We start from the raw sequence: 15,589 nt of genomic DNA, 5'->3' as shown, positions 1-15,589 counted from the left end.
TTTTTTTGAAAAGACTCAGCTTTTATTCAAGCTTGTAACAAAAGCCGAATAACTCAAGGTGAGCTAGAGTTAGCCATTCATCAAAAAAAAAGGTAATTGAAATGAAAATAACTATATGCCGAAACTCTTCTATCTGTTCATCGCATGGATAGAAGTCCTTGGATGGAACAGAACAGAACGGAACAGAATAGCAGAGCTGGAAGGGACCTCGGAGGTCATCTAGTCCAACCCCCTGCCCAAACAGGAGACCCGACACCATTTCTGACAGAGGGCAGTCCGGCTTCTTCTTGAATAGCCACCCTCAGCAATGATTTGACTTCTTGGGGCTTTTTCAAAATATGGCATCCCTGAAACAGTCCAAAGTAAAACATCCCTACTACACAGTTTCTTCCTTGGCTGCTTACTTGGCTTTCATTAAACTAGTATCAAAACCCTCCCAATACCCAAAGGAAGCTGCAATCAGATTGTACATGCTCCGGCACCTGGAGAAAAAGCTTGACCTGCCTCCCTTCCCCCTTTGGGGATTACGGCTGGCACTTCCGAAAGAGGCAGTCGCACTCTCTGGCATTAAAAACCTGGTGATGAACTAAAGAGCCGTTGGCGCAACGCAAGGGGACGCGCATGGTGTCGGTTGCGGTTGCCGAGCAGCAGTTGCAGAGGTCTTCAATACGGTTCAGGGTTATGTTGTAAATGGCTTGGCTTGCACACTTGCCCTGCAAGGGGGAAAAAAACAACCCCGCAGAGTTGGAACTTAAAATCCTGATTTCACCATGAAAGCCGCTGGAAGGATGGAAAAAGGGAGATGCAGACAGACTGGGCCTAGCTGGTGGGAGGAGTAAGATGGCAGAGCTGAGCTCACCGCAGCTCTGTGTGTAAAACGTTGCTACTGGGGGGAAGGCTTTTCTACACAGGTCGCCCTTGACTTACGATCGGTCGCTCAGCAACTATTCGAAACTACAATTATAGAGCCTTGGTGGAGCAGTGGGCTAATGCCTCCTTAAGTAACACCAGCTGCCTGCAATTAGTGCAGGTTCGCATCCCATCAGGCTCAAGGTTGACTCAGCCTTCCATCCTTCCGAGGTAGGTAAAATGAGGACCCAGATTGTTGGGGGCAATAAGCTGACTTTGTAATAATGCCGCTTGGGTGTGTGTGTGTGAAAGCCCTAATAAGCAGGCATATACATAGAATGAAGGCTACTGCTAAGCTTGTAAGCCGCCCTGAGTCTTCAGAGAAGGGCCGGATATAAATGGAATTTAAAAAAACAAAAACAAAACAGACTTGTAGGAGAAGGATGGGCAGGGATGGGGGTGGCGGAGTCAAGAGAGGAAGCAGCCTAGAGTCATTATCTTCTCACAAGAGGTCTATGTTCAACCCCTCTTGAATGTTACTAACTCTTATCTAGCACCAATTTAATGCTGACTGTTTCTTGACTAGATGCTTGTATGTAGGCATGAGCAATAAATCAACTTAACTGGGATTTAATGAGCCGTGGTGGCGCAGTGGTGAGAATGCAGTATTGCAGGCTAATTCTGCCCACGGCCAGCAGTTTGATCCTGACCGGCTCAAGGCTGACTCAGCCTTCCAGCCTTCCGAGGTGGGTAAAATGAGGACCCAGATTGTTGGCGGGGAGGGACAATAGGATGACTCTGTAAACCACTTAGAGAGGGCTGTAAAGCACTGTGAAGTGGTATATAAGTCTAAGTGCTGTCACTGTTGCTATTTAAGCTGTGGTGGCTCAGGTCAGGTTCACATGATCCCCCTTTTGCGACCTTGTGATAAACAAAGTCAATGGGGGAAGCCGGTTTCATTTAATGACCATGTCACTCACTTAATAACTGCAGTGATTGAATAACGGGTGGCGAGAAAGGACGCGAAATGGGGCAAAATTCACTTAACAGCGGTCTCACTTAGGGACATCAATTTTGGGGTCAATTGTGGTCATCAGTCAAGGACTGCCTGGGCAATTAGACACAAGCTCTTTGCAAACCGAAACAGAAAAACAACCCCCTTTGCTTTCGTATACTCCGGATCAGCAGCCTTACCTTGCAGTAATGGAGGTTCAGCTGGTTTTCATTCACACAATCATCTACTTTCACAAATTCCAGCCTGCCTGTGGCCAGCTTGCATTCTGGCTCCACACCTAAAATGCAAGAGTTGTGAACGTTTCAAGTACTTACACAAAGGAAGCAGAGAATTGCACTTCTGGCTAGCCATAAGCTACTGCCTGCAAAATTAACAGTGCAGCCGTGATTAGCCAGCAATAATTAGCTTACCATATTTTAATAGTATTATTACTTCTTTAAGGGTTACGATGATGACAAAGTTAGCTTTAGCTATTGCTTCGACTAATGCATGGCCTTTAAACTTTTAGAGAGGAAAGGACGTTATTTTCATTTTAATGTATGCCGATTAGTGTACATTCAAAGTGACAATAAAGTTACTATTCTCTTCTCTTCTCTTTTCTTCTCATTCTTATTCTTATTCTTATTCTTATTCTTATTTCCTATTCTATTCTATTCTATTCTATTCTATTCTATTCTATTCTATTCTATTCTATTCTATTTTATTCTATTCTATTCTATTCTATTCTATTCTATTCTATTCTATTCTATTCTATTCTATTCTATTCTATTAAATGTTCTTCCTTCAGCCATGATACCTGCCTTGGAGCAATTTAGAGCTGATAAAAAGCTTTTGTTACCAGATAAGAGATGTAAACCCCATTTCTCTATGTTCCTTTCAAGTTGTCTTCTGCTTGAAAGTCACCCAGATAGAAAATCTCCCCTCCGCACAAATGCTCAGATTTCTCTTTCCATGTTGAAGCCCACCTCTTTTCATCTTTAATATGGGGTGTTTTGTAGGTGGCAGTCAAAACACATTTTGTCCAAAATGGTAAAAGGTCTCCTGCTTGGACTAGAAGACCTTCAAGATGCCTTCCAACCCCATTATTCTATGTTCTAAGTATGAGGCTAAAATGGCTACAACAGGGGTCTTCAAACTTGGCCCTTTTATGACTTGTGGACTTCAACTCCCAGAATTCCTCTGCCTGGCTGAGGAATTCTGGGAAGTGAAGTCCACAAGTCATAAAAGGGCCAAGTTTGAGGAACCCCGGGTTACAACAACATGTCACTGGGAGGTACCTGTTTTGGGACCCCGGTCTGACATAGTTGGATAATGGCCTGCTGGCAGAACAAAGGTTGCTTCGAACAAAGACTAGTCAAAAAGTCTTTGGCCACAGCAAGGCAGGCTTGGGCAGTCAAGACAGCGCGGAACCAAATCATCTGGAAGACCAGAGGGAGCTCGGATGAAACGAACGTACGTTTTGAACTGCCAAAAGTGGAAGCATTGCTGAAATAAGGCTTTTCAATGAAAAATTAAAATCAAATACCGGTTGTAAAGTTCAAAGCTCTCTTGGGTACAGTAAAACTCAGACTAGGCAAATAATCACTGAATTACTGATAAGTGGAGACGTAACGGAGAGCAGGTGGGAAGATTCCCAAGAATGCAACATGGGAATTAAATAAAACAATTTGTTCACCGAGAACAGAAACGAGCAAACATGAGGAGTTGAAATAGAGGTTAAAACTGTCCAGTCCGGCACGGAAACCTGACGGTGTGCATTGAACAGGGTTGTGCAAGAAACCAACAAATGAAAAAAAAACCAATATTGTCATGGTGTCTGCTGTGACTAAGGAGATACTGTGAAGGATGCTTTTTAAAAGCAAACTGCAGGCCTTTCAGAAAATATTGGCAATTACAGACCATTTATTCCAAGAATTTTGGGGAATCAAAAGCTGCCAAGAAAAAGCTCCTGGCTTGTTCTGTTCACAATTTTCTCCTGCAGAGGATTTAAGGAAAGTGCGAGGAGAGACGTCTTGGCTACGGAAAGAACCGGGTAGAAAGATATGGCAGGAATCTTCCTGTATTATCTTTGAGAGAATTTGTGAGGTAGCAAAGGAGTAGAGAGGAGTAGATTTCCAAATAAGGGGGGGAAAAAAACTACGGATCTTTGCTGCTGACAATCATTTCTAGGGTGGTATCTGGACACTGAGGTTAAAGAGATCAGTCTTTAAGCTTCTTGCAAGCAATGAAGTAATGCTTGCTCTTCAGACTTGCGGACTTCAACTCCCAGAATTCTTCAGCCAGGCAGGAGGAATTCTGGGAGTTGAAGTCCACAAGTCATAAAAGGGCCAAGTTTGAAGAGAGCCCTGGGTTTGAACAATAAAGCTTTTGGACTGCAATTTAATATACGGTCCTGTCAACGTCCTGGAAATACAGGCGGTGGGACCTGCCCTACATCTATACCCTACATCAGGGGTAGGCAACCTCGGCTCTTTTATGACTCATGGACTTCAACTCCCAGAATTCCTGGCTCAGGAATTCTGGGAGTTGAAGTCCATGAGTCATAAAAGAGCCAAGGTTGCCTACCCCTGCCCTACATTGTCCATCTTCTTGGTAAAATACTAAAGCTTCCAGACTGAAGTAGAAGAACCATTATGTCTTCAATGAATCAATCAGAACAGAGTTGGGAGGGACCTCGGAGGTCATCTAGTCCAGCCTCCTTTCCAAGCAGGAGACCCTCTACCATTTCAGACAAGCGGCTGTCCAGTGTCTTCTTAAAAAAACAACCAGTGATCAATCACCCACAACTTCTGAAGGCAAGCTGTTCCACCGATTGTTCTCACTGTCAAGATTTTTTCCCCCCTCTTATTTCTAGACTGGATCTCTCCTTGATTAGTTTCTATCGATGCCTTCTCGTGCTTTAGAAAATAAGTTGACGATATGTATGTATGTATCCGAATTATCAGCCTAAGTGCTGGAGGTGTGGTGATGAAGATGCAACATATTTTCACATATGGTGGACTTGTAAAAAGGTTAAGGCCTTTTGGATAAAAATTTGGTGGAACATGCAGAAGATTTTCAAGCAAAGGATAAAGTTTTGTCCGCAACTTTTTTTGTTAGGTATAATTACAGATGCTACGGTTGTGGACACTAAGCTGATGTTGAATTTAATTACGGCAGCAAGACTTTTAATAGGTCAGTATTGGAAGAAGGAGGAACTGCCGACTGTAGAAGAATGGACTTTAAAGGTTTCTGACCTGGCAGAGATGGCAAAGATCTCGGCTTACTTGAAAGATCACTCGCAAGAACATTATATTATGGAATGGCGAAAATGGATTGAGTATATCCAGAACAAATATGGGACTAAAAAGTTTCATGTAGCATTTGAATAAGTCTTCCTTTCTTTTTCTTTTTTCCTTTTTTTTATATTTAATAGTAATAGTGTTTGTAGTTATCCTATATGAGCTAGAGAGTGATAGATTTTAGAGTTTGTGGTTGTTAGCATATGGATGTTTATGATTGTTTTTTTTTGTTTTTATACCTTGTACTTAGCTCTGGGAAGTCGGGGGGGGGAGGGGGGGAGGGGTAGGGAGGGATGGGTATGGGAGGGGGAGGGGGGATTGTTAAAGATAAAATGTATGTTAAAACTTTTCAATAAAAAAAAAAATAAGTTGACGCCTTCTTCTGCGCGGCAGCCTTGTGTGGCGGGACTGACTGAGCTTGTCCTAAATTCATCCTTCTTTCTTCCTAGTGAAAGTTGCAGATATATTGCTGCAAAGCCAATCTGTCAGCAGTTCAATCAAGCAGTGATTTAGTGACCTCCACGGTCCTCGGCAGCTGCCGTGACAGTTTTGCAGTACAATAATGTGGCCAGATCAGGGTGCAAAGAATTACAACCAGGGTCTCTCTGTTGCCATCTAGTGGTTCTTTGGATTCTTACACCCAGATCCGGTTGCCGCCATTGCTAGCAACCGGAGGTTTTTCATTTGCTCCTCCTAATTTTATTTTATTGCTTCGTGGTGACCCAGATGATTCAAGAAGAATTTCTTCTTATTCCAGAAGAAATAATTGAAGCTCAATGGAGATTAAAAAAAAATGGATCCAGACTACAGATAAACCCACAGCGACTACAATGCATGAAAGGTTCCTTTATGGCACTCAGAAAAATGAGATAGAAAAAGGGAAATGATAGATTGGCCCAGAAAGCAACTCATGCAGCTGTAAACATTTCTCTTAATTTTTTTCCCTGTTCTCCTGGGTCACATGAAACTTCATTTACAAATAAGTGAACAGATCGGATTTTGGGTAAACCTTGAAAATTCTTTGGAAATCTCTACTGCTTCCCAGCAAACATCCCTCTTTCAGAACACGAAAATATAGGATCTGCATAGTTCTTCTTAACCGTGTGTTTTGCTGTTTTCTATTCGGTCGTGTTTTTCTCACGTCAATAAACTATTTTTCCGGACCTTTGGTTATTATGTTCACGTCTGTTTTGGGTCGAGGTTCGTGAGCATCTTTCCTTAAGAATCTTTATACTTTATTTCTGGCAGACGAAGATAAAAACCCCTTGTTAATTAAATTAACCAGAGAGCACCATTCAACGGGAATCTATTAACTCAAGAGCTCAACAAGCCGGAATGCGATCATATCCGAGCAAAGCGTTGGCGTTGACTTCCTCAAACTGGGGGTTTGGTTACAGCAATTAGTGGGCCAACGTTGGGATGCCTCCCTGGACAGACCATCTTTTATTTATTGACAGATGAACCGAACAAAAGGAGGGATGAGGGAGGCAGAAGGGGAGGACCAAGGCTGCTGACATTTTGACCTTCACAAGGGACGGTTTTGAGTACTAAACAAATTCTGTAATTATCCACCATATAATTTGGCAACCTAAGCTTTTATTTGGGGGTCACTGAAAGCCTAGCTTTGGGGCTGATTGAGAAAAAAATAAATAAAGAGTATTCAGAAGTCTCTTTTAAGACCGATTTACACTTTGACGGGGGACCCTGCAGTCACACGGAAGGGAGGATGCTGCTGCTGTTGTTGTTAGTTGTGAAGTCGTGTCCGACTCCTCGTGACCCCATGGACAATGTTCCTCCAGGCCTTCCTGTCCTCTGCCATCTTCTGGAGTCCATTTAAGCTCACGCCTCCTGCTTCAGTGACTCCATCCAGCCACCTCCTTCTCTGTCGTCCCCTTCTTCTCTTGCCCTCCACCTTTCCCAGCATGAGGCTCTTCTCCAGTGAGTCCTTCCTTCTCATTAGGTGGCCAAAGGGTTTGAGTTTCCACTTCAGGATCTGGCCTTCTAAAGAGCAGTCAGGGTTGATCTCCTCTAGGACTGACCGGTTTGATCGCCTTGCAGTCCAAGGGACTCACAGGAGTCTTCTCCAGCACCAGAGTTCAAAGGCCTCCATTCTTTGGCGCTCAGCCTTTCTTATGGTCCAACTTTCACAGCCATACATTGCAACTGGGAAGACCATGGGGAAAACCCCATGGACAGTACCAAAAGGGAGGGTGCTATGCCCCATTAATATAGTGAATCCCGGAAGAAACGTGTGCGATGTGCGAATCCTATTCAGGATTGTCCACTGATGGTCAGATCATTCAAAACCTGCCACCTTTTGCATGGGATCATCTAACACGGGGGTCTTCAAACTTGGCCCTTTTATGACTTGTGACTTATGACTCAGGCGTGAGCCGGTAACATTATTTTCACACTCTTCTTTTCATAACTGAAGCCGCACTCACACTCAGAAATATCTTGCCATTTTGTACGAGATTAAGCAGCTTTGGGTACTTACATGTTTCGCAGCACGTACTGCCAAGTTTTATAACTTTACCCTGGAGAAGAAAACAGCGACACCTCATTGAAGACAAATATACACGTGTGTCCACGTCTAAAGCTCTCTTGATGTAGATTTTAGCCAATGATATTTAATCCTTGCTAACATTTCTAGGCCATTCGCATTCCAGTGGCTCTGAGGCTTGACCGAGAGAATCTATTTATTTATTTTTTGCACTTTTTACCTATATCTGTAAAAACAATCATGATCCTGCCGAAAGATACATTATTTTAGCAGGAATAGATTTTAAACCTGAACTTTTCTTATTAGGTATAGTACCAGAAAAAAATTGATGAACAAAGTGTATACGGTAGTGGCCAAAATTGTGGAAACCTTTTGGGAAAAGTGTATTTGATGGCTAATAACACCACTTTTTTTTTGGAGCAGTACCATAAAATTCTACATCAATGGAAAGATAATTTAATCAAGAATGTAATGCAACAAAGTTTGTTCAATTATCTGTACTCCATTCTATGAAAAGTTACAACCAAATAACCAGAAAAAGGAAGCACAACTTGCTCAGGTTGAGATCGGGTAGCTTTCCTTCATCTGATTGTAGCCAACGAGCACGAGTGTTTAGAGAGCCAATCGGGTGCCATCTTGTTTTGGCAATGAGCCAATCAGATCACAGTAGGATCCGGTTATTGATGTCATGTATTGAAGCCGAGAGGAGGACACTTGTCAGTGTGTTATGTGAACGCTATCAAGTTGGTTGGGGGTTTTTTTGTGTATGTGTTCTTTCATTTAGTGAGCTTGTGAAACGTAATAAAATTAAAACAATGGTGCAAAGGGTCGACTGGTCGCCCAGAAAGCGATGTAAAATAGTATTATTAAGTGAACGAGGCTACGGCTATAAAGAAATTAGAAGAAAAACGGGTGGAAACGTAACCAAAGGTGGCATTTCGAACTGGACACTTTTCTCAAAAGGTTTCCACAATTTTGGCCACTACTGTATCTGCTGTATTGACAGCAGCGAGGATTGTATTTGCTCAGCACTGGAACAAATCTTCATTTATGATGCTCCGTAAAGCATAAATCGAACACACGTCACTACAACAAACACCATTTTTTTTTAAAAAAAAAAAAAGTCAAAGGAAGAGGTGGATTCCATTCAATACTTACCCCTTCAGCTAAGCATTTCTTCGAATCAAATGGAGGGCAACCAGTAATTTTCCTCTCCCAAATAAAATCTCCTTTCTGGTTCACTTTGCAAAAATGATTGTCACACCCATCTTGGATCGTTTCATTCGGCTGTAAAAAATAATAATCCACATTTGTTGTTGTTGTTGTTACAGCGAGATCATAATAGGCCAGAGGGGGGTATTATTATTATTATTATTATTATTATTATTATTATTATTATTATTATTATTATTATTGATGCAAAAAAAGAAAATCCAGCTGACAAAAGCTTGGTTACTCATTGTGTGTGTTTGTGAAACAGATCCACGTGTACTTACTCCCCGATGTGTGGATTTTTGTGGAAAGTAAATTGTGCTTGAAATGGAAGGTGGATAAAAGGACGGGTGTGGGTGTGTGATCTGTGGTAGATAAGAAACCTACAAGAAAATTACGATAACAGATGGTGAACAAAGGGCCTGGAACTGTAACCTTGCCATTTAGTAACCTACTAACTATTTTTTTCCCCAACGTATATACGACAGGTCCAATTGAGTTGCAGACAGATTATGTTAGAAGTTTATAAATTTGCTTTGCAAGGGGGTGAGGGAAGCTATTATTGTTGCAATGTATTTGTCAGTCTTCTGCTGGAGGGGATAATACACGTTTTTGCTTTTTGTTCTTTTAATTCGCTTTTTTTCGTGTTCTTGTCTAGTTTTGTTTTGGTTTCGATGTTTACCCTTTGGATTTTAAGATTTTAATCTTTTGAACAAAATAAAAAAAATGGAGGAGGAAAAAAAAAAGAGATGGAAGATTTGGTAGAACAGGGGCTCCCAATCTGTGGGCTGCAGCCCACGACCGGTCCATGTTCTATTTGCAACCAGGCCATGTGAATGGCGGTTTGGTGCGTGCGCACAGCCCTATTCATGCGAGTATCGCTGGTGCTCACGGCCCTACTAAACTCCGCTGAAGAAGTCACCCAGCCTGGTTGTTCTGTACCAGCCTGCTACCGGCCCTGCAGAAAAGGCAGGGACAACCCCTTTTACAAGAAGGCAAGAGGCTGGAATTACGCATGCCAAATTTATTACCACAAAAACAAATGGAACAAGACAAACCAAGAAACAGGAGCTTTAAGAAACAGGAACTATCCAAGCGGTTGCCTTCAGCAAACCAGCCCTCCCACACATTCCCCTTATATAGAGTTCAGGGCGTGGCCTCTCTCTGCCTCCTTCCGAGGTGCCCCATTGCCTTCCTCTGTTTACTCCTGATTTACTGCCTCCTGCGTCGGGCGTCCTTGAACAGGGCCAGCTGTGGGTCATCTTCATCCACGCTGTCAGGCTCACACAGCTGGGTCTCCGTCGTGACCAGGTGGGAGGGGCCCGGCTGAGGGCTCTGCGGAGCCTCAAGGCCATAATCAGCAAGCTCTTCAACACCCCCCTCCTCCTCCTCCTCTGAGTCGTCCGACCCAACTGCCGAACCCACAGGCTGACCCTGAATCACAACACTGGTAATGAAACATTTGGAAACCAACCTACAAGCTTGGAGAACAAAACTTCTACCCTCATCCTACACCTGAGCTACGGATATTTGCTACCGTTGCAAAGGTCTTTCAGAACTGGGATCAGGAGTGATCCACGGAGCGCTTGCAAAATTCAAACCAGGATTTGCATCAGTCTGACCGGCTGAAGAAGTGGCGTGCTAGGAAATACTGCACGAGGGCAGTCCCTTGCAACAAATGCAACGCTCTCTACATGGGGCTGCCCTTGAGGACCACTCGGAGGCTTCAGCTGGTGCAGAATGCGGCCGCGCGAGTTGTGATGGGGGGTTCCCGATACTCCTGTGTAACACCTCTGCTCCGCGAGCTGCATTGGCTTCCAGTTGCCCTCCGGGTGAGATTCAAGGTGCTGGTGATGACCTATAAAGCCCTAAATGGCATGGGTCCAGATTATCTGAGGGAGCACCTGCTGCCGGCATCAACTTCCCATCGTCCTGTGCGCTCCCACAGGGAGGGCCTCCTCAGGGTGTCACCGGTCAGGGAGTGCCGGCTGGCAGCCCCCAGGGGGAGAGCGTTCTCGGTGGGCGCGCCTGCCCTATGGAATCAGCTGCCTGTGGAGGTCCAGATGGCCCCCGACCTTCGCTCGTTTCGCCAGGACCTAAAAACTTGGCTATTCGAGCTTGCCGGCCTGGACTGAGGGTTTTTGGGTTAAGGTTTTAATTTTTAATTATTTTGGGGCTATTTAATTTAATTTTATTTTAACCTGTATATATATTGTATTGTTTTTAATTTGCCCTGTAAACCGCCCTGAGTCCCTCGGGAAAAAGGCGGTATATAAATCGAAATAAATAAATAAAATAAATAAATAAATAAAAGTGTCCATGGAGGCTCTCAGGCATCCAGGTCATGGTTGTCCCAAAGGAGTTTTTTTTTTTCCCCACGAGGCAACTGGACAAAACAAAAGAACCACTCCTATGGCACAACATAGGAGAACAAACCCATCAGGACCAGAGTCAGCAGTCCATTTGCATTTAAAAGACGAAGGCCGCTCTTTCGAAGACAGCAAAGTCCACATTTTGGACAGAGAGGACTGCTGGTTTGAAAGAGGGCTCCAAGAGGCCATCTAGACCAGAACTGAATAGCCCTCTCTCAACAGAAGAGGAGGGATCTGACATTGTCTATCTCCCGTATACAACACAGTCCTTTCCGCAGTTCCAAGGAGGCTCCACACCCATTTGCACCACTTGGGTGACCCTGAGGACACAGACAAGCCTCCAAGTGGCCTCAACGACTCACTAAAAGAAGGCAAATGACCAGCTCTCTGCAAGGAGTATAAATCCTTCCCTCCCCCACCATCCAGTCAGAGCTGAAGAAGCTTCTGGGGTGAGAAGCGAAACGTCTTCAAAGAGAAACAAGAAAGTCCAGTTGCCTTGTGAAAAAATAATACTAAAAAAGCAGCTTTGGGACTTCCAGCCGGAGGGCTACCTGAGAATTTAAGGACGGCAAAGGATCAAGTAGCTCTCCCAGGTGGTGGGCCGAATCTTTCGGGAGAAGTGGAATCCCTGCATTCACGGCACCATCTTGTTCGCTTTTCCGCTTGTTTTCTCTTATCGAGTCTGTTGTTGATCTGAGGTAGCCAGGGCTTTTTTTGTCATAGAACGCTCAGAACGGAATTCCGGCACCTTTTTTGGATGGAACCTTGTAGGGTAGGCAAGGCGGGTTGTATGACATGTGTTGAGTTCCGGCACCTTTTTCTTTTACAAAAAAAGGACTGGAGGCAGCATTCAAGAGACTCGTCTGTTTCTTTGGAGTTGGGCAATGCTGTCCAGCCCCACACAGATGTCACGCACAGCGAGCAAGAACAAAGTGGATCTTTAAATGCCAGTCAGGGGTAAAATCACAATCTTGAAATCTATCAAAGTTCCCAGGGAGACTTAAGTGCCAGCTAATTAAATCAGAGTCTCTTGAAAATGTTCCCTTCTCACGGCCTTCACCTCTGGGTCAACCATCTGATGGGTGAGAGCGGAGGAGGTTTCCATTTCAGGCACTTCTTCTCCCCTCCTCACAAAATAAAATTTAACGAGTAGCTGAAATCTCCAGAAAAGCGAATTTTTGCACCATAAAGTATAGTGTGAACATGTCAACGTCTCCTATAAGATTTAGTGATTGTGCAATGATTCCAGCTGTGGCCATCCCAAAGATATTCAGGTGGTCACATATTATGTTGCCAGCTGCGCACATAAAATAGAAGAAAGTGGGGTTTATATATACATACATACATACATATATATATATATGTATGTATGTATGTATGTATTTCTATTATAGCCAAAGTGTGCCTTCTTTTTATGATCTGATCCATCAATACGTTTATCTCCTCAACGCCTTTCTCCTAGGGCAGGGGTCTTCAAATTTTGCCCTTTTATGACTCGTGGACTTCAACTCCCAGAATTCCTCAGGCAGCGTGCCTGGCTGAGGAATTCTGGGAGTTGAAGTCCACAAGTCAAGGGGTCTTCAGACCTGGCCCTTTTATGACTTGTGGACTTCAACTCCCAGAATTCCTCAGCCAGGCACACTGGCTGAGGAATTCTAGGAGTTGAAGTACACAAGTCATGTGAGGGCCAAATTTGAAGACCCTTCCCAGAATTCATCAGCTAGGCACGCTGGCTTAGGAATTCTGGGAGTTGAAGTACACAAGTCATGAGAGGACCAAATTTGAAGACCCTTCCCAGAATTCATCAGCTAGGCACGCTGGCTTAGGAATTCTGGGAATTGAAGTCCACAAGTCATAAAAGGGCCAAGTTTAAAGACCCCTCCCAGAATTCCTCAGTCAGGCACGCTGGCTGAGGAATTCTGGGAGTTGAAGTCCATAAGTCATAAAAGGGCCAAGTTTGAAGACCCCTGTTCTAGGGCTTCAGAGAGTTGATGTGAATATGAAGGACGGTCCCTCCTCTCTCCAAGTTGCATCCCCCCTTTGCACAAAGACGGAATATAACCAGTGGTGGGATTCAAATAGGTGAATCCCACCACTGTATCTATCTGTATCTCTATCTATCTATCTATCTATCTATCTATCTATCTATCTATCTATCTATCCATCCATCCATCCATCCATCCAGTGGTGGGATTCAAATATGTGAACAACCGGTTCTGTTCGTGGATGCCGCTTCCGGAAATCCGTTCTGGGCCTGGGCAACAAAAAATTAGCTACCGGTTCTGCTGAAGTGGTGTGAACCAGCTGAATCCCACCAATGTATCTGTCTGTCTGTCTGTCTGTCTGTCTATCTGTCTGTCTATCCATCCATCCACCCATCCACCCATCCATCCATCCATCCACCCATCCATCCATCCATCCATCCATCCATCCAGTGGTGGGATTGAAATAGGTGAACAACCGGTTCTCTGTGTGGATGGGTCTTCCGGAGGTCTGTTCTGGGCCTGGGCAACAAAAAATTAGCTACCGGTTCTGCCGAAGTGGTGTGAACCAGCAGAATCCCATCACTGGATATAACTGTTTTCCAACTTCTTTTACATATTTGTCTAGGAAAAGAAAATACTAGGTGTGCCTAGTGTTTTCTCTCTGGAGGAACTTTACTATTCTGTTTGAGGCAGGCCTCTCAGGAGGAAGAGGTTCTGCGTGAGGCTCAGGAAACAGGAAAAAAAACAACCATCCAAAAATTGTCACCAGCCTTCCTTCCTTCCAGCTGTTCTCCAGAAAACTTTTGAGTCCAAGAATCCCTAGGTACTAGGGCCAATAAAAATGCCACTGTTCTTGCTACTTGGTGCAAAAAAAAAAGGGGGTCAGGTAAGTTCTCAACTTACGACCACAACTGAGCTCAACCTTTCTGTTGTTAAATGAGAAAGGTGAGTTTTGCCCCATTTTACACCATCCTTGCACAGGTTGTCGAGTGAATCCCTGCAAGTTGTTAAAAAGTCACACGGTTGTGAAGTGAAGCTGGCTTGTCCTTTCGAGTTTGCTTTTTCAGAAGGTCGCCAAAGGGGAATCACGTAACCCCGGGACACTGCAAACCGTCGTAAATACCATCCAGTGGCCAAGGGTCTGAATTCTGATCCCGTGACAGGGGATGTCACAACGGCGGTAAGCGTAAAAAAAAAGGTTGTAAGTTACTTCTTTCAATGCCGTTGTAACTTCAACCCGTCACCAAACGGATGGCGATAATTTGAGGACTATCTGCAGTTTCTCTTCTTGAGTTTCAAATGATAGTCTGAAGACTGTGGAGAAGACCAGACTCTTCAGAAGATCTCCTAGCCAACAGCAATTATGACACAAAGCGGGGAGGGAGATGAGCAGCAGGGCAAATATTATATTTGTTAGAAAAAGACACGGTGAAGCTGCTGACCTTTAGGTACAAAATGGTGCCGTCCCTCAGCTGGATATCACACCGAGTTGGCAAACATTTGCCACAACAGGACCCAGAGGTTTTCTCCACCCGGTAATTCTGCAAAGCCAGGGACAAAGCCAAAAGTGAATTTTAAGCATTGACAAACATGTTGCATTCAGAATAACGTTATAACAGAGCTAGGATATAAAGAGATAGATAGATAGATAGATAGATAGATAGATAGATAGATAGATAGATAGATAGATAGATAGATAGATAGATAGATAGATAGATAGATAGATAGATAGATAGATAGATAGATATTATATATATAGATATACAGATATAAATACAGAGAGAGAGAGAGAGAGACATAGATAAACAGATATAAAGAGATAGATACATAGATGATAGATAGATAGATAGATAGATAGATAGATAGATAGATAGATAGATAGATAGATAGATAGATAGATAGATAGATAGATAGATATAGATAGATAGATAAAGGTAAAGGTAAAGGTTCCCCCGCACATGCGTGCTAGTCGTTTCCGACTCTAGGGGCCGGTGCTCATCTCCGTTTCAAAGCCGAAGAGCCAGCGCTTGTCCGAGGATGTCTCCGTGGTCATGTGGCCGGCATGACTAGACGCCAAAGGTGCACGGAACGCTGTTACCTTCCCACCGTAGTGGTCCCTATTTTTCTACTTGCATTTTTACGTGCTTTCGAACTGCTAGGTTGGCAGAAGCTGGGACGAGTAACAGGCGCTCACTCTGTTATGCGGCACTCGGGATTCGACCCGCCAAACTGCCGATCTTCTGATCGACAAGCTCAGCGTCCTAACCCACTGAGCCACCGCGTCCCTAGATAGATAGATATACAGATATAAATACAGATATAGAGAGATAGAGATAGAGATAGAGAGATATAGAGATAGACATACTGTAGAT

General features: G+C 43.9%; 1 protein-coding gene across 1 annotated transcript in view; it reads right to left on the bottom strand.

Moving 5' to 3' along the window:
- Positions 1-37: 37 nt before the first annotated feature.
- VWF (von Willebrand factor) overlaps positions 38-15,589 on the bottom strand; it is a 141,675-nt gene continuing 126,123 nt past the window's right edge. Inside the window, exons 47-51 of the mRNA XM_081331929.1 lie at positions 14,660-14,758; positions 8,807-8,935; positions 7,643-7,682; positions 2,044-2,141; positions 38-713 (exon numbers count right to left, since the gene is read on the bottom strand). Coding sequence (XP_081188055.1) covers positions 525-713; positions 2,044-2,141; positions 7,643-7,682; positions 8,807-8,935; positions 14,660-14,758 — 555 coding nt within the window. The 3' untranslated portion in view covers positions 38-524. The remainder of the gene's footprint in view (positions 714-2,043; positions 2,142-7,642; positions 7,683-8,806; positions 8,936-14,659; positions 14,759-15,589) is intronic.

This window comes from Vipera berus, assembly GCF_964194415.1.
Source record: "Vipera berus genome assembly, chromosome: 6".
Taxonomy (NCBI): domain Eukaryota; kingdom Metazoa; phylum Chordata; class Lepidosauria; order Squamata; family Viperidae; genus Vipera; species Vipera berus.
Note: the sequence above shows the minus strand (reverse complement) of the source record. Positions and strands in the feature narration are given on the sequence as shown.